General features: G+C 39.8%; 1 protein-coding gene across 1 annotated transcript in view; it reads left to right on the top strand.

The window, feature by feature from the left end:
- The window catches only part of LOC122563580 (cation channel sperm-associated protein 4-like), a 73881-nt gene that overhangs the window by 49392 nt on the left and 3431 nt on the right, over positions 1 to 21058 (top strand). Inside the window, exons 6-10 of the mRNA XM_043717487.2 lie at positions 5073 to 5202; positions 12057 to 12190; positions 13239 to 13419; positions 17091 to 17302; positions 18952 to 19114. Coding sequence (XP_043573422.1) covers positions 5073 to 5202; positions 12057 to 12190; positions 13239 to 13419; positions 17091 to 17302; positions 18952 to 19114 — 820 coding nt within the window. The remainder of the gene's footprint in view (positions 1 to 5072; positions 5203 to 12056; positions 12191 to 13238; positions 13420 to 17090; positions 17303 to 18951; positions 19115 to 21058) is intronic.

Genomic DNA, 21058 nt, shown 5'->3' with positions numbered 1-21058 from the left:
GAAAGGGAAACTGGTTCCATCCCCAAAATCAGATATACTAGTAAGGCCTCCCACAGGCATGGCCTCCAACTTCATGCAATTAACTTTATACCTTGTGAACAAGCCAAATAGACTTGTTTTAAAGAGGGCACAGATGTCATTGGATTGATTAAAAAGAGAAGGACATCATTCACATAGAGGGTAATTTTATGCCTGCCTGATCCTACCTCCGGGGGCAATTATGTTGGGATCCCTCCGGATGGCCTTTGCCAATGGCTTAATCACCAATGTAAATAAGTGGCGAGAGAGAGCACCCTTGTCGGCTGCCTTGCCGACACTAAAACTACCTGACCTTATCATTCGTGAGAACCACTGTTTTCGGGTCACTATATAACACTGCCACCCACTTGGCAAAGACCCCTCCAAGGCCAAATCGTTCCAGGACATAAAAAAGGTTTGGCCACTCCACCCGGTGAAATGTTTTCTCTGCATCCAGGGAAACTACCAAACCTGGAATCTTTGCTGGCATACTTAGACCATTTTAATACTCTTCTAATGTTGTTAGTAGACCTACGACCCTTAATAAAACCTGTCTAATCTACCTTTACACTGAAAGGCAATGCCCTCTCCAGCCTCGACGCCAGCATTTTCGACAGAATTTTAAAATCCAAGTTCAGTAACGATATGGGCCTGTACAAAGTGCAATCCTCTGTGGTTTTTCCTTTCTTAAGACTAAGAGAAATATTTGCTCCTCTCAAAGAAGATGGGAGGCAGTCCTGACTGAGTAATTGTACATATCCAAGAGTGGCCAGGCCAGCATGTCAATAAACTCCTTATTAAACACACTTTGAAATCTGTCCGATCCGGGTGCTTTACCACTCTGGAGCAGCCTCATCGCCTCCTATATTTCCTGAATTGTCGGGGGACATTCAGAAAAGACGCCTGCTCTGAAGTTACACCTGGAAGGTCCAGGGTCTTAAAAAAGGATTCCATCTTCATAAGTCTGTCCTCACCGCCCTCGAACCGGTACAGCTCAGAGTAAAACTTCCTAAATGCTGCATTAATCTTTTTGGCATTGCAAGTAAGAGTACCAGCAGTCTCTTTGATGGATGTAATAGATTGGGGGGGCATTCTTCTTTCTGGTACTCTATAAACTTGCTGTCTTTCAGGGGGAAAGGGTCCATACGGCAGGGCCGGGAGCCTATCCTGTTACCACTGGTCTTGACCTCCATGTACACTGCTGCATGATCAGAAACGGCGATGTTCCCTACTCTGCAAGATAGCACCGAATTCAAAAAGATCAATGGGACAAAAAAAAATGTCAATTCTAGTATGGCTCTTATGTGGATTAGCAAAAAAGATGAAATCCCAACCTTCGAGGTGAAGATATCTCCACACGTCCACCACCCCAGCTCCCTGTTCAGGTCCATCAACTGCCTGCATTGCAGGGACATACCCGCAAGACCCTAGGCATCCTGTCCACTTAGGGGCCAATAATATGATTAAAGTCTCCCTCATAATTATATGACGCGCCCCAGGGGCCATCAACCTGGAAAGTGCATGTCGTTAAAAAATTTAAGCGGATGTGCCAGGGCTCAGTTTACACTCAAAATCCCATATTCCTCTCAATGTATTAAAGCTTTAAGAATTATAAATTGCCCACACTCATCCTTAATTTGGTCTAGTATTTGAAATGGCAGGTTCTTCCGGATGAGAATAGCAACTCCTCTACTTTTCAAATTAAAGGATGACAAAAACATCTGGCCGAACACTCCGTTGCAACTTCAAATGCTCCTTATTGGTTAAATGTGTTTCTTGCAGCAAGGCTACATTGACCCTCTCTTTTCTGAGGCTTCACAGTATCTTTTTTTCTCTTAATTGGTGAATGGCTCCCCTTAACATTCCAGGTGCACCATTTAAATGAATGGCGAGCCATGATCGTCCAAAACAGTTCATGACCCCCCCCCCCCCGCCTAGGAGGAAGATCCCCACTCATAGTGCACCAAGTGAAAACCATAAACAGTTCGTGTAAATTTAAAAATACAACTTCCAAAACTACCAACTCAAAACTTCCAACAGCTACTTCTACAGTATTCCAACATGTAACACAAATGAAAGGAGACTTCCCCCTTGCCCACAGGGGGCGCTAATACCACCCATTAACCCCACCATGGCTTCGTCCAGCTAAAGCCATGCACCCACCCCAGACAACACAAAGTAAGAGAAAAAATACAAACATCTTATGACAAGAATGTTAAAAATGGGCACTCAACCTGCTCTCTCCATACTGTAATCCTAGGCACTCATGGTAGAACAAAAATATATAACCTCTTCCCGCTTCCTCCAACCACACCCCAACTAAACCCATGCCAGAAAAAAAGAACAAAAGGAAATTAAAAAAACAGGGAAACAAAGGATGACAGGAAGAGAGAGGAGAGAGAAAAAGAAGAAAAAAGGAAACAAGTGTGACCCCGACATATATTTAAAAAAAGACCACCATATTAAAAAGGTAAACAAGGCAAATTACAGAGAAAAAAACAAAATAAACATAATTGTCCATATTGTTCATGCCAACCAGTCTATTTTGAAGCATCCAAGAAGTCTTTCGCCTTTTCCGGTGAGTAAAAATTGAACATGGACCCTCCGTAGCTAAAATGTAGTATTGCCAGATATCTAACTGAATACGGGATATTCAACTCCCTCAGCTGCCTTTTTAACTCATCGAAGGCCTTCCTGTTAGGAATCATGACCATAGAGAAGTCTTGAAAAAGCATAATTCGTGATCCCTTGTATATCAGAGCCTAAGGATCCATCTCCAGTTCTCTAGAGGCTTCCAGCATCAATTTGTTTATCTCTATAATGGTGAAGTCGCACAAGGACCGGGCGGGGGCCCTGGCCCAATCCAGGCCTGTGCACTGCGACCTGGTGGGCCCACTCGACCCTTGATTTTCAAGGTCATCACCCTGTTCCTCCAAGGCCTGGACCAGACCCCTGAGGATTCTGTCGCGGTTTTGGAGGCCGCGGCCCGTTGCCCCACCTCTCCGACATGCTGCCTGAGATGCTGGATCTCCTGGCTGTGCTTCTGCAACATGACCAAGATCGATTCAAGCCTGGTCCGGGTCTCCCCCATTGACAAATCAATCCTCTCTCAGAGTTTCACAAACTCCGAGATCAGGCTCTGCTCCATAGGTAAGTCCACTGGGGTGATCGCGGAGGCTGACGCTGCAGCCACTGGTGTGTCCGGGGGTGGGATCCCTGCTTATTGCGATCCTCGCGTTCCCTTCCCTTTAGTCATTTTCCTAATAAATTTAAATTAACACAGGATAATTCTAGGGGTCAAAAATAATTATTTCTACCGCATTAGATAATAAAGAGAGGGTGAGTGCCCCACTTTGTCTGGGTTCTGGTGCAGAGCTCAGCAGGGTAGACCTACTAGGTCGCTGCCATCTTGGCTTCCCCCTCCCCCCAATCTCCTGGGATCACAACTTGATCCATTCCGTTGCCCCATTCTTTGGATTAATTCCTGCTGGTAAATTATGCCCTGAAATTAGTAAAATTAACTATTTTTAAAAAGTTTTAATTTTTCTTTCTGTCTCTAACAGTACAGTCTTGGCATTATTTCCCTATGCAGCCATTAACTCCAGATCAGGACATAGTGATACTTATGCCTTCCCTTTGTATTTTTGTTAATTGGAGAAATGTGCTGCTCCTGACTTCCACTCTAGCCGAGCCTGATTTGATGTGTGTTATGAATACCATAATGCGTGCTTGTGCATCAAAAAAGCTCATTTCTGAATTGCTCAGTCATCAAGCGCCTATTTAGTCCTGATTTGGAGATGCTGGTGTTGAACTGGGGTGTACAAAGTTAAAAATCTCACAACGACAAGTTATAGTCCCAAAAGGTTTGTTTGGAAGCACTAGTTTTCGGAGCACTGCTCCTTCATCAGATGGTTGTGAAGGAGCAGCGCTCTGAAAGCTAGTGCTTCCAAATAAACCTGTTGGACTATAACCTGGTGTTGTGTGATTTTTAACTGTATGATCATGTCTGTGAAATTTCATTATACCATAATTGGCAGTTGTTCAGTGGTGTAAAACTTGAGTATTGCAGAAAAAAGACAATTTGTCAAAGTATTTTGTCTTGCACTTCTCAGGACAATTCACAAGAATGCTCTTGCTATAGGAAATCAACATTTATGCTGTATGAGTAGAGAGTGCTGAACTCGCAACACAGTGTCTAATAATAGAAGTGATTCTGTGACTGGACAATATTGCAACACAAAGAAATCTAAATTGGTTGAGTCGAAGTCGGGATTACAATGTGACACATTCAGTGTACTGGAAGCTATATCCTAATTCAGACAGGACCCTGACCTTTACAGACAAAAAAGAAATATACACTCAATAAAATAGGTGACAGTCACTCACTTGTTCATTTCTCAGGGCAATGCTTTGACAATTGGAGTCAACCTGCCTATTTTAAAATTAAACAAAGCTTGGCAGTCATCATTAATTGGCGCAAGATCCACGATAACATCTATACCAATCAGAATTCCCTTGTCAATGAATTAGCACACTCCTTTCATACATTACAAATGTTGATTTTCCTTTGGGTTTTCTTGCAAATTGTCCTGATAAGTGCAAGTCAAAAAGCTTATATCATCATTCTTAAAATTTTCTGTAATAGTTTGAAAGATTATTTTAACATCAGTATTTACTGGGTTTAAATTTCTGTTGATTCTTGAAGTGTGAAAGAAGGATTATTATTGATGCGCAATGGTTAATGATTTTGTCTTAGTCATGCCATTGATGAAATTAGTTTGTACAAAGCAGGACAAAACACCATTTTGTTGTTAGCTCCCATTTCAAAATAGAGCAAAATCTACTCATTTTTCACATGGAACTGTGAGAACATCAGTTTTGCTTAAAGCAAGTCTGATGTGTTTTACAATGAAATTAAAAAGTAAGTACTGTTGAATTTATGAATATTTTCATGAAAAAGTCCAGTAGTTATTTTGCTCAGAAATGTTTGACTCGCATGTAGTTTTTCATTTAAAGCTTGTGATTAAATAAGGCCCTTTTGTTGATTATTCTAGAGTACTGAGAGCTCTGCGTATGGTGCGGAGTTTAGCTGCGATCCAGGGTCTGGCCATTATGGTGCAGGTAATCATCCAGTCAGTTTCCGACATGGCCAATGTTATCTTCCTGCTCATCCTGATCACATTGGTGAGTACAAGTAAGTAACGTTTGCATCTATGCAGGTGCTACTCATAATATGTCTCAAGGACCTCGTACAGCACACATCCTGTTGTCTAGTGCAACTGCTTTTCTCAAGTAACCTTTTAGGACAAGATGTGATATCTGCTATTTTTTTTTAAAAAAACATAGAACCTTAACAAACAAAGGTTTACTTGTGATTGTTCTGACTCTGGGATTGTCAGGACTGAAATCAAGAAGGTATTAGTGAGGTTAAGAATGATAGTCATCTAAGATTCCATTTGCGATTGTGGCACGCGTCAGAAAATTTTAAAAAAATACAGTTTTTGCATCATTATTTCTATTGGATTCCAGCCAGGTGTAGTGAGCTCAGTTCAAGCTGATGCGTGGCTTTCCCATTTCAAGACCCCCACCAATTAATCAGTAAATATACATTGCTTTTTTTTTATTATATTGCTGCCTCATTCCCACAATCCTGAAGACCATGAGATTTTTTTTGCAGACCACTCTAGTCTGGAAACCACTCGGACTAATATGAATGTGCAGTTAGAAAATGTAGTTTTAATGCAGGAATAATTGATTTAGTATGATACCAAAGCACCAAATGTTTGTTTGTTACTGCGTTCAGTCATTTATAAGATTTTATCCTTAAGTATCAGAAGTAGATAGTCCAGATGTTAAGACCATGTATTATGGTACAGGCAACTTTTCTCCATGTTCTTAGTATTTTTATACACCATGTTCACAGCTGTGAATTCTGAGATGCTACTACGAGAGTTTGTGTTCTACATTTAAGAGCTTGTGTAAGTTGCAGTCTCATTTCTCAACGATGCTGTTTATTCACACAAACAGAAAATAATGTCAAGTGAGAACTGTTTTACTCATTGTGCCCCATCTGTGAAGTGTGATAAACTGAAAATGAATATAAAATATACAAAATTAAGGCTAATACTTGAGCTGTTGACTCTTTTCTATCAAAAATGGACTGATTAGCCAGGCATCTATATTCGGACTATGTCTGGTTCTCCCACGATTATACTATTGAGTAACAGATTTCAACGGGCCAAATCTTGCTGGAAAAAAATGTCTGAATCACGTTATTAATAATGTGCAAATAAGCTGGAAAGGTCAGATAATTGGGAGATACGACATGAACTGCACATCTCCAGTGATGAGATGAGTGTGACTGCCCTTGATAGCAACACAGCATTTGGCTAAGTATAGCATCAAGAAGTCCAAGCAGAACTGAAGTCAAAGGGAATCATCAGGAAGTCCTCTGTACTGGTTGGAGTCATACATAGCACAAAGGAAGATGGTTATGGTTGTTGGAGATCAGTCATCTCAGTTTCTGAGCATCAGTTCAGGAGTTCCTCAAGCTAGTCTACTGGGCCCAAACATCTTTAGCAGGTCGACTACTGACTTGCCTCCACCATAATTCAGAATTGGGAAAAAAAGCTGATGATTGCACAGTGTTCAGCTCCATTTGCGACTCCTCAGATACTTTATAGAGACATTGAGTTATACAGCATGGAAACAAACCTTTCGATCCAACTAGTCCGCGCTGACAATGTTGCAATATAAACTAGTCCCACTTACCTGCATTAGGCCCCTATCCATTCCAAACGTTTGCTATTCATGTACTTCTCTAAATGTCTTTTAAATTTTGTAATTGTACTTCTATCCACTACTTTCCCTGCCAGTTCATTCCACACATAAACCACTCTATGTAAATACATTGCCCTTTGTGTCATCTTTAAAACTTTCTCTTCTCACCTTAAAAAGAAATTGCCCCTTAGTTTTGAACTCTCCCGCCCTAAGAAAAAGACCCTTGCTATTCACCTTATCTCTGCCCCATCATGATTTTATAAACCTCTATAAGCTCAGCTCTCGATCTCCTACACTCCAGTGAAAAAAGTCCTATCTTGTCCAGCCTATTTTTATAACTCAAACCCTCCATTGCTGGGAATATTCTAGTAAATTTCTTCTCAGCCCTCTCCAATTTAATAATATCGTTCCAATTACAGGGTGACCAGAACTCCACACAGTACTCCAGAAAGGCCTCACTAATGTCCTGTACAACCTCAACATCACATCCCAACTCCTGTTCTCAAAGGTCTGAGCAATGAAGGCAACCGTGCTAAACATCTTCTTAACCACGCTACTTACCTATAATGCAAATTTCAAAGAATTATGTAACTGAATTCCTAGACTCATGTTCTACAACATTACCCAGGGCTTCCCTTTTGACTGTACAGTCAGTTCTGATATAACGCAGTAATTTTGTTCTCGTGTGATTTCGTGTTATAAGAAAAACCGCACTATAGCCCTGCCATTGAAACTCATGAGACCAGAATCATGTTATAGTCAGTAAGGAAAATTTGTGTTCTACACATAAGGTCTAAATTCTTCAATAGTGTTAAAGCCAATTCACGTTATAGCAGAACTGATTGTATAGGCCTGCCCTTATTTGTTTTACCAAAATACAATATCTTGCATTTATCCAAATTAAACTCCATCTGCAATTCTACAACCCATTGATCCAGTTGATCAAGTTCTCTTTGTAATCTTAAATAACTTTCTTCACTGTCCACTATGCCACCAATTTTGGTGCCATCTACAAACTTACTAACCAAGTAGACTGTATCCATACCCTGGAAGGCCTGAACATTGTCCAAACTTCAGCTGATAATTAACAAATAACTTCATCACACAAGTGTGAGCTTAAGACCATCTCAAACGATAGATAATATTTCCCTTGATGTACAATGGCCTTACCAACTCGACCAACGTCCAACATGGGGAAACCTCATGCTGACATATAATGAAGTTCCACATGTCTATTGATTATATGTTTGTTTTTTAAAAGCGTTACCTAAAAAACACATTCAATTCATTGGAATTCCTTCATCAAATGCTATTATGTCTTATGTCAGCAAGTAGACTAAATTGCTTTAAACTTTTTTAAAAAATTTTTTGGATAGCTTTGACAGCATGACGGTCTCAATGGGTTTATGCTTGTCTACTTTTTAATAATCCCAAAGGGAACCTTACTTCTCCCAAAGGTGCCTTACCTCTTCCAAAAGACAACTTGCCTTCCCCCTAAAATGCCCTGGGACCAAATCCAAAGTGGAACCTTACCTCCAAAAAAAGTACCCTGGCTATCCAAACAAATCCACAAGGTACAGACTTACTCTTACCTGATTAATTTTGCACAGTTCAGCTTTCAAGCACTTCACTGTAATCACACAGCTGTGAAGGCAGCTAATGCCAGCCTTTCCAACAAGGCAAAAATCTGGGTAATCATCACTGAGTTTACAAATGCAAACTAACATGAGGAATATGCTGTGTAGACTGCAGGTCACCTTAAGAGTAAGTGCAGTTTTATGCTTTGAAGAGAGTTCAATAAGATATTTAAGAACAAAATTATTTATTTTGGAAAATCTAAATTGTCTAGTCAGTTGGAAGATATAACTGGTCAAGAAAATGTATAAGAAATGGGAAAGGTATACAGAGTAACTGAAAATTATCTACACCCAGATGTTAATTTGGACCAAGCAGTTGTAAGTGAATGCTAAGCCCATTCTTAAAGATGGGCTGAAGAGAATCGTTCGTTTTCCAAAGTCTGTAGGGGGTGAAAAGGTGGCTAATTGAGGCATATGCAAGAAACCCATTTAGCTGAATTTCCTATCTCTCTGGAGATATTTGGAGGTGAAGAGTTTAGAAACATGGGGGAAACTGTTCAGGCCAGATCCCTGGCCTCTTTCTGCCTCACAGGGAATTTCTCACACCTGCGCCTGGAGCAAAATCAGCAATCCACTCCAAAGAGGAACACAGCTTCTTAATTGGCCACCTCTGGGAAGATCATCAGTTTCCCATCGTGTGTACTTCTGGGCTGCTGACCTGGAATTGGGGATTGTAACCTAGCCAGCAAACAGAAGACCATTACAGGATGCTCAGACTAAAATAGAGAGACCTGAAAATTGCACAGCAGCCAAGGCAATAAAGTAACAGTAAAACATGATTTCAACACCACAGCAACAAGAGGGCTACAAGAGAATAGGTGAAAATCACAAAATTTGTTTGAAACAGAATAAGTGAAAAATAATTTGAATGCTTAAGGATTCAGAAGGGTCGACATGAAGGATATGCCCTCTCCAAACAGATGCATTACAAGTAAAATAATATTTCAACAAATAAGATGAAGTATTAAGCTAGTTGAACTAATACATCCCCAGAGATAGTTAATTATCCTAAAGTACTAAGACACATTACGAGATTTATGATATACTTATAATCAATATGGAAAGCCAGTGGACGTTAGGGATGTGACAGAAAATGGGTTAATATGATATCTGTATTTTTAAAAAAGATCTGACAAAACAGATGGAGGCACCTGCAGACCCACTTTTTGTATTATTGTTTGATGAGTTGTAGGCATTGCTGGCAAGCCACCATTTGTTGCCCATCCCAAGTGGCCCTTGAAATGTGTAGCTTGCCAGCAAATCTTAGAGGGCAGTTAAGAGTCAGCCACATGACTGTGAGTCTGGTAGACCAGACAACTTTTCAGGCGAGGTAAGAATTGTAGATTTCCCTCTGTCAAGGGCATTAGCAAACCAAAATGGAGTTCACAACAATCAGTGATAGTTTTGTGCTTTTTATTGCAGATTTATCGATTTATTGCTGTGGTGGGATTTGTACCCTTGTCATCAGACCATTAGTCTGAGCAACTGGATTGCTAGTCCAGTGACAGAATCTACTATTCTACCAAATAATGCAATATATTTAATTTCAGCAATGGTTACGGCTGTTGATATAATGCATAATAACATTGCTGTCTACTTTGGAAAATGGTGACATGCTAAAGGAAACACCTTCAATAGTTTGTTCTGTGCTTCCCGGTGATCACCTGTGGTGTGAGGTCTAGCTACACCTCGGAATAAATTTATTATTTCTATGCATTACTATGAATCTCCATTGCTATTGAAATTTGCAGCCTTTTAAAATTAAAAGCCTTTTGGAAATTGAAATTCACTGCAGAGTTTAATATAATTCACTTGTGTTGTCACTTGCTCAAAAAGTCAAGAAAATCATTTAATCGGGAGTTTTAGTGCTGAATCCATGACAGTTACAGATAACAAGGATGTGCTTATACAGATGAATTTCACTGTTGATTGCTTATTCCATTACTTCATACAGAATGGAAACACTGTGGTAATGCATAGAAATTAATAAATTTATTTCCTGAGGTGTAGCTCGACCTCACCCCATCACAGGTAAGCACAGAACAAAGCTATGTTTCCATTTAAAGAACCAGAATTGAATTCTCAAATACTAAAGAGGTTTGTAATGGAAGGTGAATTAAAGAAATGATGGCTTAACTTTCTGGCTTTTTCCACAGTATCTGGGTTATCTCCATTTTAAATGTTGCCTGGATTGAAGGTGTTTCCTTGAGCATGTCACTATTTTCCAAAGTAGACGGCAGTGTTATTATGCACCATATCAACAGCCGTATCCATTGCTGAAATTAAATATATTGTATTATTTGGTCGAATAGTAGATTTTTTTTTTTTACCCAACTTTATTGATACTGTTATGGTCAATCATCTTCTGAACTTTTGATCTTTGTTCATCTCGCCCATTCTTCACCTTCCCTGAATTCCTACAGTGGTGAAATTGTTACTCTGTGTACTTCCCTTGCTCAAACACATTCCTCTCAAAGCTTTGGAGCTCCTCAACTCCCTATATCCCCTCTTCTTTCTGCATTCTCCATTCTTTTAAAAAAAAAAAATCTTGAGCCAAATTTATTGCCTTTCGCTAGGGTAGATTTAGTCACAGGATGCATTGAGTTGGTTGAGCGAGGACCATGCACTTTCCTGACCTGTGGCCAACTGAGGGCCTTCAGTGGCCATTAGTTGCTCACTTAAGGGCTTCATCCCACCACTCCTGATGTGAAAAATGCAACTGGCAGTGAACTCAACATACAGAGAGTATTACAGTCAGACTGGTGTGGGATTTGTTTCGTGGACCCGTTAGGGAACAGCAAGTGAGGGTGTGAGGCGCTGTCCTCATCCAATATCCCAGTGCCTGATCAATGGAGCCAGTCTCAGGAAGGAGAAGGTCTACTGAGAGCCAACTCCTGCCTTTGCTGCTGATCCCATGATCCCAACCTCTCATCTGCCATCATCCATCTGGGGCCTGGAAACAGCAATGATCCTACACCTCTGGTAGGTGTCACACCACTCCTGTAGTTGGGCAGCATCTCTGCCCGCAGAGTCACTAATCCCAGGGAAGATCGTCCAATCACCAATTAAGTGCCTGAAAAATTCAACTAGGAGAAATTGAGGGCTGCAGATGCTGGAGATAAGTCGAAGATTGTGGTGCTGGAAAAGCATAGCCGGTCAGGCAGCATCTGAGGAGCAGGAAGATAAAGAGCTTATGCTCGAAACATCGACTCTACTATTCCTCAGATGATGCCTGACTGGCTGTGCTTTTTCAGCACCACACTCTTAGACTTAATTCAACCTTCCCTAAAAAGGGAATGAGATGTTGCCAGCTCTCCAGCAAGCAACATTCCTTTCACCTTCATTAAATACCACCCTGGTTTCACCATAGCCTGGAAATGATTTTTGTTTTCCTAGACTTCAATTATTTCCGCAACATCTGTTTAACATGCCTGTCAAATTTTAAAGTTCCATCCAAAGGGTTTGTACAATAATATATTCTATTGTAAGCCTTAAGCTATATCCACTTATTTCACTGAACTCATTACAGCTACCCAGCACTGTGGGTATTAATTAACTTCCTTTGTCAGCTTCAATATCTTCCCATTCAAGCTGCAGAAAATGAGATCTTTTGTTTTGCAGGTATTCGCTGTGTTTGGGGTGATCATATTTAGCACTGCAGTTCCAGAATCATTTGGGAGTTTGGAGAAAGCTATGTACTCGCTGTTCATCTGCATCACACAAGATGGATGGGTGCAAATTTATGAACAATTTGTGTAAGTCTGTTCTTCTCCAGACACAGTCCAGACTTGTGTTTGTTTTTTCACTTTGGGGTACAAGATTAATTGTAAGAACAGTTTTAGAAGAACAAAGGAAGCAGTTGCATATAGATGTATTCTGTGCAAATTTTCCTCCAAGTTATGTACTCTATTGATTTGCAAATATATTGCAAAGTGAGAATCTGGCATGGATGACAATTCAAAGAATCCCAGCCTTTCATTGTAGGCTCCAGCCCAAGGACATCATTAGCATAATCTCATTAATCTTCCACAAAATAAGGATTTATAACTTATGTTACTTGCCTTGCTTTCCTCTGAGATGAGCTGAACCAATTCCAATCAGCCCAAGCCAGTCGCTAGGGCTCAGGTAACTTCAGTTAACAAGCTGCTGTTTTTATATGTGAGAAGCCCCTGACCAATAATGCATCATCAGAAGTCCTTCCAGTGAAGTATAGGTATTTTTAATCAGCCTGTTCAGGGATGTTATGACACACCTCTGGAGCAGTGGGACTGGGTCTTCTGGTCTAGAGGTAGGGACACTACCACTGCACCTCAAGCACTTCTTGAAATTGGTTCATATTTTTTCAAAGTCCACAGAATACTTTACCCAATTTTCTCCATCTTTGTCCTTGAACTATCTGTCATTATGGTGCATTTATCCTATATAAGTGGTTTACAGTTTCTATGTATGGTACTCACATCTACACCTTTTTAACATGAAGTATACTGTGCAAAATTTAGAATTCAGACCTGCCTTTATAGAATTAGCAAATTAGTTGATTTTTCTAGTGTTGCAGTCTGGAATATATGAAGAGTGGAAATTATTTCATTGCCAAGATGAACTGTGGCCAGAATCTTCTCGTTCAACTACATAGATCAAGGACTGATCTGGTCCTTCCTGCAGTTTTGAAAGACTGTAAGACAAACTATGTAACAGATGCTGCAAAACATACTTAAGTGTTCTGTTTATGACAACTCCCAACTAAACAGTGCCACTGAGGAAAAGAATGCCACATTGATATTCACAAAACTGTCTTATTTCCAGGCAAAAGGATGGAGCAACAATGTACTGGGGTGCACTGTACCTTTTCATCTTCATCATTGGAGCATCTTTTATCTTTGCAAACATCATGGTTGCCGCAGTGACTTCAAACCTGGAGCAAGCAATGATAGAGCAAGAGGAGAAGAGGCATACTTTGACTGACGATACATCTCTAATGCCTGAGGTATGACTTGAGCCAAGAAGCAAAAATACTTCTGGTGCAGCACTAACATAGAACTGTAGTTCCTAGTGCAGAGCTCTGAGATCAAATTCTATGATTTGGAGATGCTGGTGTTAGACTGAGCTGTACAAAGTTGAAAATCTCACAACACCAGCTTACAGTCCAACAGGTTTAATTGGAAGCCCTAGCTTTTGGAGCATTGCTCCTTCATCAGCTAGTGCTTCCAAATGAATCAAATTCTATGTATGATTCCTGTGTGAAATATGATTAGCCATCTGTCTTTAGTTTAAAACGGACATACACACAAAATCTTTTCTAACTTTAATGCTAGGTACAAACCTTTTTCAAAATAGCAATGTGGATCATAGGTGTGGAAAACAGAAAAAATGTCCAACTGCACAATATAGGACCTAGAAATTCTGATCAGAATCAAAAACTCCATTTCTAACCCTAATTGAAAAACACCAATCTCAAAACTTGCTAAAAACCAATACATTCTCTCATTTAGATTACTTTTGGATGTGTAAAGTCAGTGGCTGAAGCACATTGTTGCAAGAAAATTCATAGGCTTCACCTTGCAAGTTTATTATTGCAATTGAATTTATTCCATTCCTTGTCACTAACGTGCTTCACCTTGATGAGCTTGCATTGTTATATTATGGTGTAATGCTACAGGAGAGTGGGACAGTATTATTTATGAATTTTATCTTGCTCCTGTCATCAGAAGGGCAGAAGTTGTTAAATGCGACAGTGTGTTCTGCTTCGGTTGAGTCAGTGGCAATCACAGCCAAAGTAAGGTCACTGTTATCCTAGTGAGCCATGGGCTGCTCCCTCAGTACAGAGAAATGACTGGTGATGATTTAACTTGAGGGAGGCCACACTTCAGGTAGGGGAGGAGGTTGAGAAGGAGAGTCCTTCGTTGTAACCTCAGCTAGTGTAGGAATTGAACCCACACTACTGCCATTACTCTGCAATGCAAACCTTCTGTCCAGCCAACTGAGCTAACCAACCCCTCAAAATCACAACCCCCCCCTCCCCCGAAATGTAAAATGCAACATCTGCACAGGTCACACAGCACCAACTTATAGCTATATGAGCAACTATAGGACTTCTCTAAACAAACTGATCAAGGGACAAAGTAAGCTTCACCAAAAAAAAAAGCCGATTGGAACTCCAGTCAGCCAAGAAGGATTATAGCGGTCGGTATGTTATGTGACTACTTCAGGCATGCTCTTATTTGAATAGTAACAGTCTTGATGCAAAATTAAAAATTTGTCCTCTTTGATAAAGAAATCTTTTAATGTATGTATATTTTTTATCAAGATTTTGAGATGATCATTTTAAGTTAATCACTAAAATTTTGTTTATTATTGTTGAAAGAGAAGCTATAGATGTTTAGATGGAATGTAACAGTCATTTCAATTGCCTCATTTGCATATAGTGGGAGGTGACTGATCAGAATGAGGCAGCTCAGGGCTGTTGAGTAATGAGGTGTTAGTTTCTGCAGATATTAACAGACATTATCAGTGATCTTTGACAATTTCTCAGCTCAGGATGTTCACCTGTTTACAGAAACAGATGATTGCTAAACCACCAATACCTTTGAGTTTTCTGTTGGCAGATATTTCGGTTTTATGTTTTGACTGTTGATTGACAGTTGAACATTCAGAGAAATATGCAGCACTTGTCCAATTTAGAGTTGATTATCTTTTCCAACTAACCACCTTGTCAGTGTTCTGGGCTGCTAACATTGGCTCAGCCTTAGTGTTATTAAGGTTAATAAAACATGGCTTCTTTTACTAGTTTGCAGTCAGGAATTAAGTTTCAGTTTGTAATTTTAATGAATTGGCAGTTATTTTACTGTTTAACTTGTCATGTAATAATCTTTACTCAAAATATGATGGTCAAAGCCATGTCTTCGGAAAGCAATTTATCTTCCAAAGTCTGAGAATACATCAGACAGCTGACAAAGATCCCAGTGAGCAAGTTACATATCACTGAGCACTGCAGTGTTACTAGATGTTGCATCTATACAGGCAAATTGCATTCCATAGGGAGCAATCAATCATTTATATAACAATTATTTGTACTAAGCGCAAGAAAATTAGCACGGTTTAAAATGGTAACTTAGTTATTCTTCAGAAAAAAAATCAATTTCCAGTTACCAACCGCAGCTTTTATTATAAAGTAATTATTAATATCATAAATTATAGAATAAGATACACACTTCTGAATTTAGCATTTAAATCCACCTCAGTGAGTACATATTTCAGGGGATGCAAGACCTAGTGATATGATCACTGGACTGTTAGTCCAGAGGCCTAAGTAATGTTCTGGGTTTGAATTGCACCATAGCAGATGGTGGGATTTGAATTGAATAAAAATCTGGAATGAAGAGTCTAGTGATGTCCATGAATCCATTGTCAATTGTTGGGGAAATACCTGTCTTGTTCACTAATGTCCTTTTAGGGAAGGAATTTACCATGCTGACTTGGTCTGGCCTACATGTGACTCCAAACCCACAGCAATGTGGTTGGCTCTGAATTGCCATCTGAGCATTTAGGGATGGGCAATAAATGTCGGGATGGGCAATAAATGTTGGCCTAGCCAGTGATGCCCTGATCCCATGAATGAATAAAAAATGATGGGAATATATTCAAGCCCCCAACACATCATGAAAATTAAAGATTTCACAAAGTTACTCAATGTCCCCAGATTTCCTGTCAAACTCCAAGATTTGGTGGGAGTTTACAAGAGTCTTCTTATTACAAAGAAATCTATTTTAATGGTAGGCAAATAAACCTCTTAATTATCAACGTTTAAGTCTACTAGCTGAACCTGTAATCTCCTTCTCAAAACCTTATGATCACATATTACAACCAAAACGCATGGATGTTGTAGATTGTGGGAAAAATACTGGTGAAAGACAGTTCAGTAGCACCAGTCTACAGGATTCGACGAGGTATCTTATTGTTTTCTCCACAATCTTCAGGTTTCTTATTCTTTCCAAGTTCTTCCATTTCTTTCCTGCAGACATAGGGCTATTTGCATACTCATTCAGTCTTTCAGTCACTGGTTAGAAGCAACAGCTTATAGCCAGTGGAAGAAGTAATCTTCCACGTCATGGTTACTTCACTGCAGGGAGAAAGTGATGCTGACTTCTGCAGTGTGGAGACTTCTACCGCTGTATTGTTCACTCGCTCTCTGTTCATCTGTCCAGGAGCTATTCCGAATGTTGTTATCATGTAGATAACCCCTGGCCTCCACAATTGTTCCTGATTGCATAAACCAATCAATACTGTTTCTGGGAGAAGTACATGCTCATGGTGCTCTTGGACATCCTCCCACACTGCTTAAACAAAGCAATACTGTAAATACAACGCACAATGAGTTCCAGTAAACTGTTTTTAAAAGTGCAGCAACTCCTTCAACAGCTCTTGCTTTAAAGTAGTCCTTTTCCCATTTTTGGTCCAAGATTTTGAAAAAAAGGGATTACAAATTTCATGGTAAGTCATCTATCATGTAATTGATAGAATTTGTTGATATAAATTGATATGCTTAAACCAATTGTTAATCAATGTTTCATTTTTTACCTGTACATTTTACTTTAATTTTAGATTTATCCTAGAGGTAAACTTCCCTTTAACACTATGCTGTGAAATTCTTTATTTCAGTTGAAAGATGAGGGCGAATCAGGCCCTAGGATGCCCTTGATCCATGTGCAAGACTGTATTAGGCACATCATCATGGCTCACAAACAGCAACCAATGAAGTACAGCTCTCTGGAAAATCTCAATCTCACAACATACGAGGAATTCTGTCTAGTGCTTGAAGCTATCCAGAGGAACATCATGCACTATAAGCAGATTCGCCTTGAGCTGAATAGGTGGATACTACTACTGTGGTTTATAACATGCAATGCAAGCAGCTGTCACTCCGACCCAATGTAGCATGAGTTGCTTTGTCCTCTCCAACTGAGAGCATCGTTTACTTTCAGTTTGGTCAACCACAGTGAAAATTAGGTTGGACCTTCGCTCCCATGTAGGTAGTGCATGTCAGGAGAAGCTCCCTAAAATTGAGCGTACTTCGTTCTGGGGAGTGTGTGTCCAGGATAGAGTCAGGCCTGCTGCACTGCAGACGTGCAAATAGCCACAAGGATTGTTGAGTGCTGAAGGATCTGTTTAAAAGGCACCATGGTTTGAACATTTTCTATTACGTTTTAACCCACCCCACCCACTTTGAATGCAACCTTCATGACCCCATGCCAGCTCATGCTCACCCTTTATCTAGCCCAAATGAACATAATATCAACTTTGCCAACCTGCTTAGTACCCCTAGTCCTTAACCTCATTTTTTCAACTCATCCAACATCCATCATGAACTGAACTCAGAAGGCATGTTGGGATTGAATAAAATAAAGGTCTAAATATCTATTAAAGCCTTCACCATGTTTAAAAAAAGTTTCCATTCATGAAAACCTATTCAAACTTTTAAATGTCCTCGCGTTATTAAGCCCTCATATTAAAAAAACTATTAATTACTGCACATCAGAGACTACTAATCTCTAAATAACCTTTTTGAGCTGTTAATAAAAGTGGATTTATGACCTGCAGCTGAGATAATTATAGCTTGTGAAAAACTGCCAGGCATTCATGATATAATGATAGTCCTTGGGGTAGTGTGAACAAACAGCAGCTTAACTAGCAGAACAAAGTTTTATGCAGTATCACAGGCATGCTGTTTCCATTTTCAAAGGTTCTGTGTTTAAATAACTCCACATCATGACAGTTTTACAGACCTTATCAGTCGTCCAAGAAATAATGTTAACTGTAAAAGTCCATGTCTCCCACACTATGGGTTTAAGCTCTTGCTACCGCATAAAATGATTTGAACTCTTGTAAATTCAAATGGCCCTGCTGAGTTCAAGTTTCCTTCATGTGAGTCACACTATGCTCCCTTCCCCAATCAGCCAGAATTGAATGTCAGAAATCACAGCATAACTTCTACACTGAATCCTGCTCACCATTTTTAAGGGCTCATAGAGTGTTTACAACTTTGTGAAAATCTGGATTTTCACATCACTCTATTCCACCAAGTAGTTTGCTCACTGACCCACCACAACCTGGTTACTGTCACTCACTTTTTGCAGTGTCACTGTCATTCTGATCCGCTACTCACTGAGTTATCGTCACTCTAATTCACATCATTTGAGTTATGATCAATATCCCCATCCACATTGTAAGTTATGGGTATTCATTCCCCTAACCTCGTGTAAATTATTGTTACTCTCTCAACCTTCTCCCCACCCCCATCTCCATTGTGAATTACTGTCAGTCTGACCCACCACAGTGTATGTTACTGGCACTATGACCCACTCGATATGAATTACTGTCGGTAACTTTCACCCACTGTGTAAGTTATATTTACTCTCGCTAAGCCTACATATTCCTGCAGCATGAATTATAGTCACTGTCCTGATCCACAGCATGTGTTACATCTGGTGCATTTAATTATTATTTTGGTTTTTCTATTCAGCATTGTAAAAGAGCTACGTGATATTTTATTTAACCGTGAGCAACAGAAGCAGATTATGCATCATGAGAAAAGGATACTGGATGTGACTGAGGCTCTACTCACCAATGATATGCCAACATTCAAAAAGAAGGAAATGCTCAGCCATTTGTTGGGAATGGAAAAGGTAAAAATCTTAGCATTATGCAGTGCCTGTTATTTGTAGACCCCACAGAATTCTTTAGTCGTGTACTTGATTCACCTTGCTGGCAGCTGCTGTTTTATTGTTTGTATTTTCTTATTTGCACCTTAAGTAATTCGACAAGTTCAGGCCAAACTGGGACGAGCAGCCAACAGGTTGTCATTTGTAATCTATATTTTATATTATAGAGACTAAGCTAGACTATCAACTTACATAATGTGACTACTATTGCACTTCAGAATAATTTGCAGTGAATTACTCAGCGCCTGACTCCCTTTCTATCCTCTATAAGGCACAAGACAGGACTGTAATACGGTTCATATGGCTGATGGGTTTAGCAGCAACAGGTCATAAGGTGTTTGGCACTATCCAAAACAAAGCAGTCATTTGATGTTTTTGTGATTTTTTTTTTCCCCATCACACTTAAACTCTACAAAGTGTTTGGTTTAATTAGCCTCTCATCCATTAAATTAACCTTCTGGCACCTGCCCACCTTGCATTCAGTATAGATATTTTTAATCAATTTGTTCAAGTGTGTTATGACATGTTACTGGGGCAGGTGGGGCTTGAACCTGGATCTTCTGACACAGTGAACGCTACTACTGTGAGAAAGTGAGGATTGCACATGCCGGAGATCAGAATATGGGGTGCTGGAAAAGCACAACCGGTCTGCCAGCATCTGAGGAGCAGGAGAATCAAGCCTCATTTCTGATGAAGAGCTTATGCTCGAAATGTCAATTCTCCTGCTGCTCAGATGCTGCCTAAACCGGCTGTGCTTCTCCAGCGGCATACTCTTAACTCTCCTACTGTGACACAATTATTCTTTCATGAGATGAGGGTATCACTCGTCACTCTGGCATTTATTGCGTATGCCTAATTGTTCTTTAACTGAATGGCCACTAAACAGTCAACCACATTGATTGGCTTCAGTTTGTACTAACCACAGCCTGCACTGCAACTACACATGAAGTATTTTGCAATAGAACCTCCCAAACCCACAACCTTAAAGATGATGGCAGCAGATGCATAGTGGAATACTATCACATCCAAGTCAGACATCTAATTTAGATATATATCACCATTACATAATTGTTACTGGAATAAATCCTGGAATTTTCTACCATCAGCATTGTGAGAGCACTTTACAACATGGACTGTTGTGTTTCAAGAAAGCACATCACCACCTTTTCAAGGCAACTAGGAAACAGCAGAAATACCAGTCTTGCTAGCAAAGCCCACATCCTGAAAAATAATTTTAAAAATAAGATAAACTCTAAATTGGCATGTTTGGAAAAGAAGTCTTGAATTGCATATTTGCAGAAGTTGGCATAGAATTCTCTGAAACCTTGGGATTTGAGGCCTTGACTATTAAGTTTGCTTCTTGGAGTTGAAGTGGAAATCTAACAGAACCTTCTGAAAATTTGGAACTGTCTTTTGTTGAGATTCTAAATCAAGACAAATGAGGAAATATTAAGGATTCCTGGGTCTATTTGATGATTTGGAGGTGCCGTGTTGGACTGGGGTGGACAAAGTTGTGTGATTTTTAACTGGATCTATTTGAAGAAGAGTAGAGGGTTGCCTGATTTCTTGGCTAATATTCTTCCCTCAACCATTATGAGCAAAAGAACCTATTAAGTGGCCATTTTCACTGTTGTTTATTAGATCCTATTGTCCACAGAGAATCCCATGTGATCGCTATATGCTTGTAAGTGATCCTTGTTTAAAGCATTTTTAGCATAACACAAAAAATAAGGTGCTACTCAAATGTACAAGTATCTGCTCATCAACATGATAGTATTCTGTGTTGATATCCATGTCATATGTATGACGCATGTATGTCCAATGGATGCAGGTCCTGACCTCCAGTCCTTCCCTTTGGATGAAAAGCTAGATCACTGCATCCTTTTTGATTACAACCTGGTCTAATTC

This window comes from Chiloscyllium plagiosum, unplaced genomic scaffold (assembly GCF_037043375.1).
Source record: "Chiloscyllium plagiosum isolate Xiang-an unplaced genomic scaffold, Cpla_swu_hap1 HiC_scaffold_30, whole genome shotgun sequence".
Lineage (NCBI taxonomy): Eukaryota > Metazoa > Chordata > Chondrichthyes > Orectolobiformes > Hemiscylliidae > Chiloscyllium > Chiloscyllium plagiosum.
The sequence above is the reverse complement of the archived record's forward strand: the minus strand, read 5'-3'. Positions and strand labels throughout refer to the sequence as shown.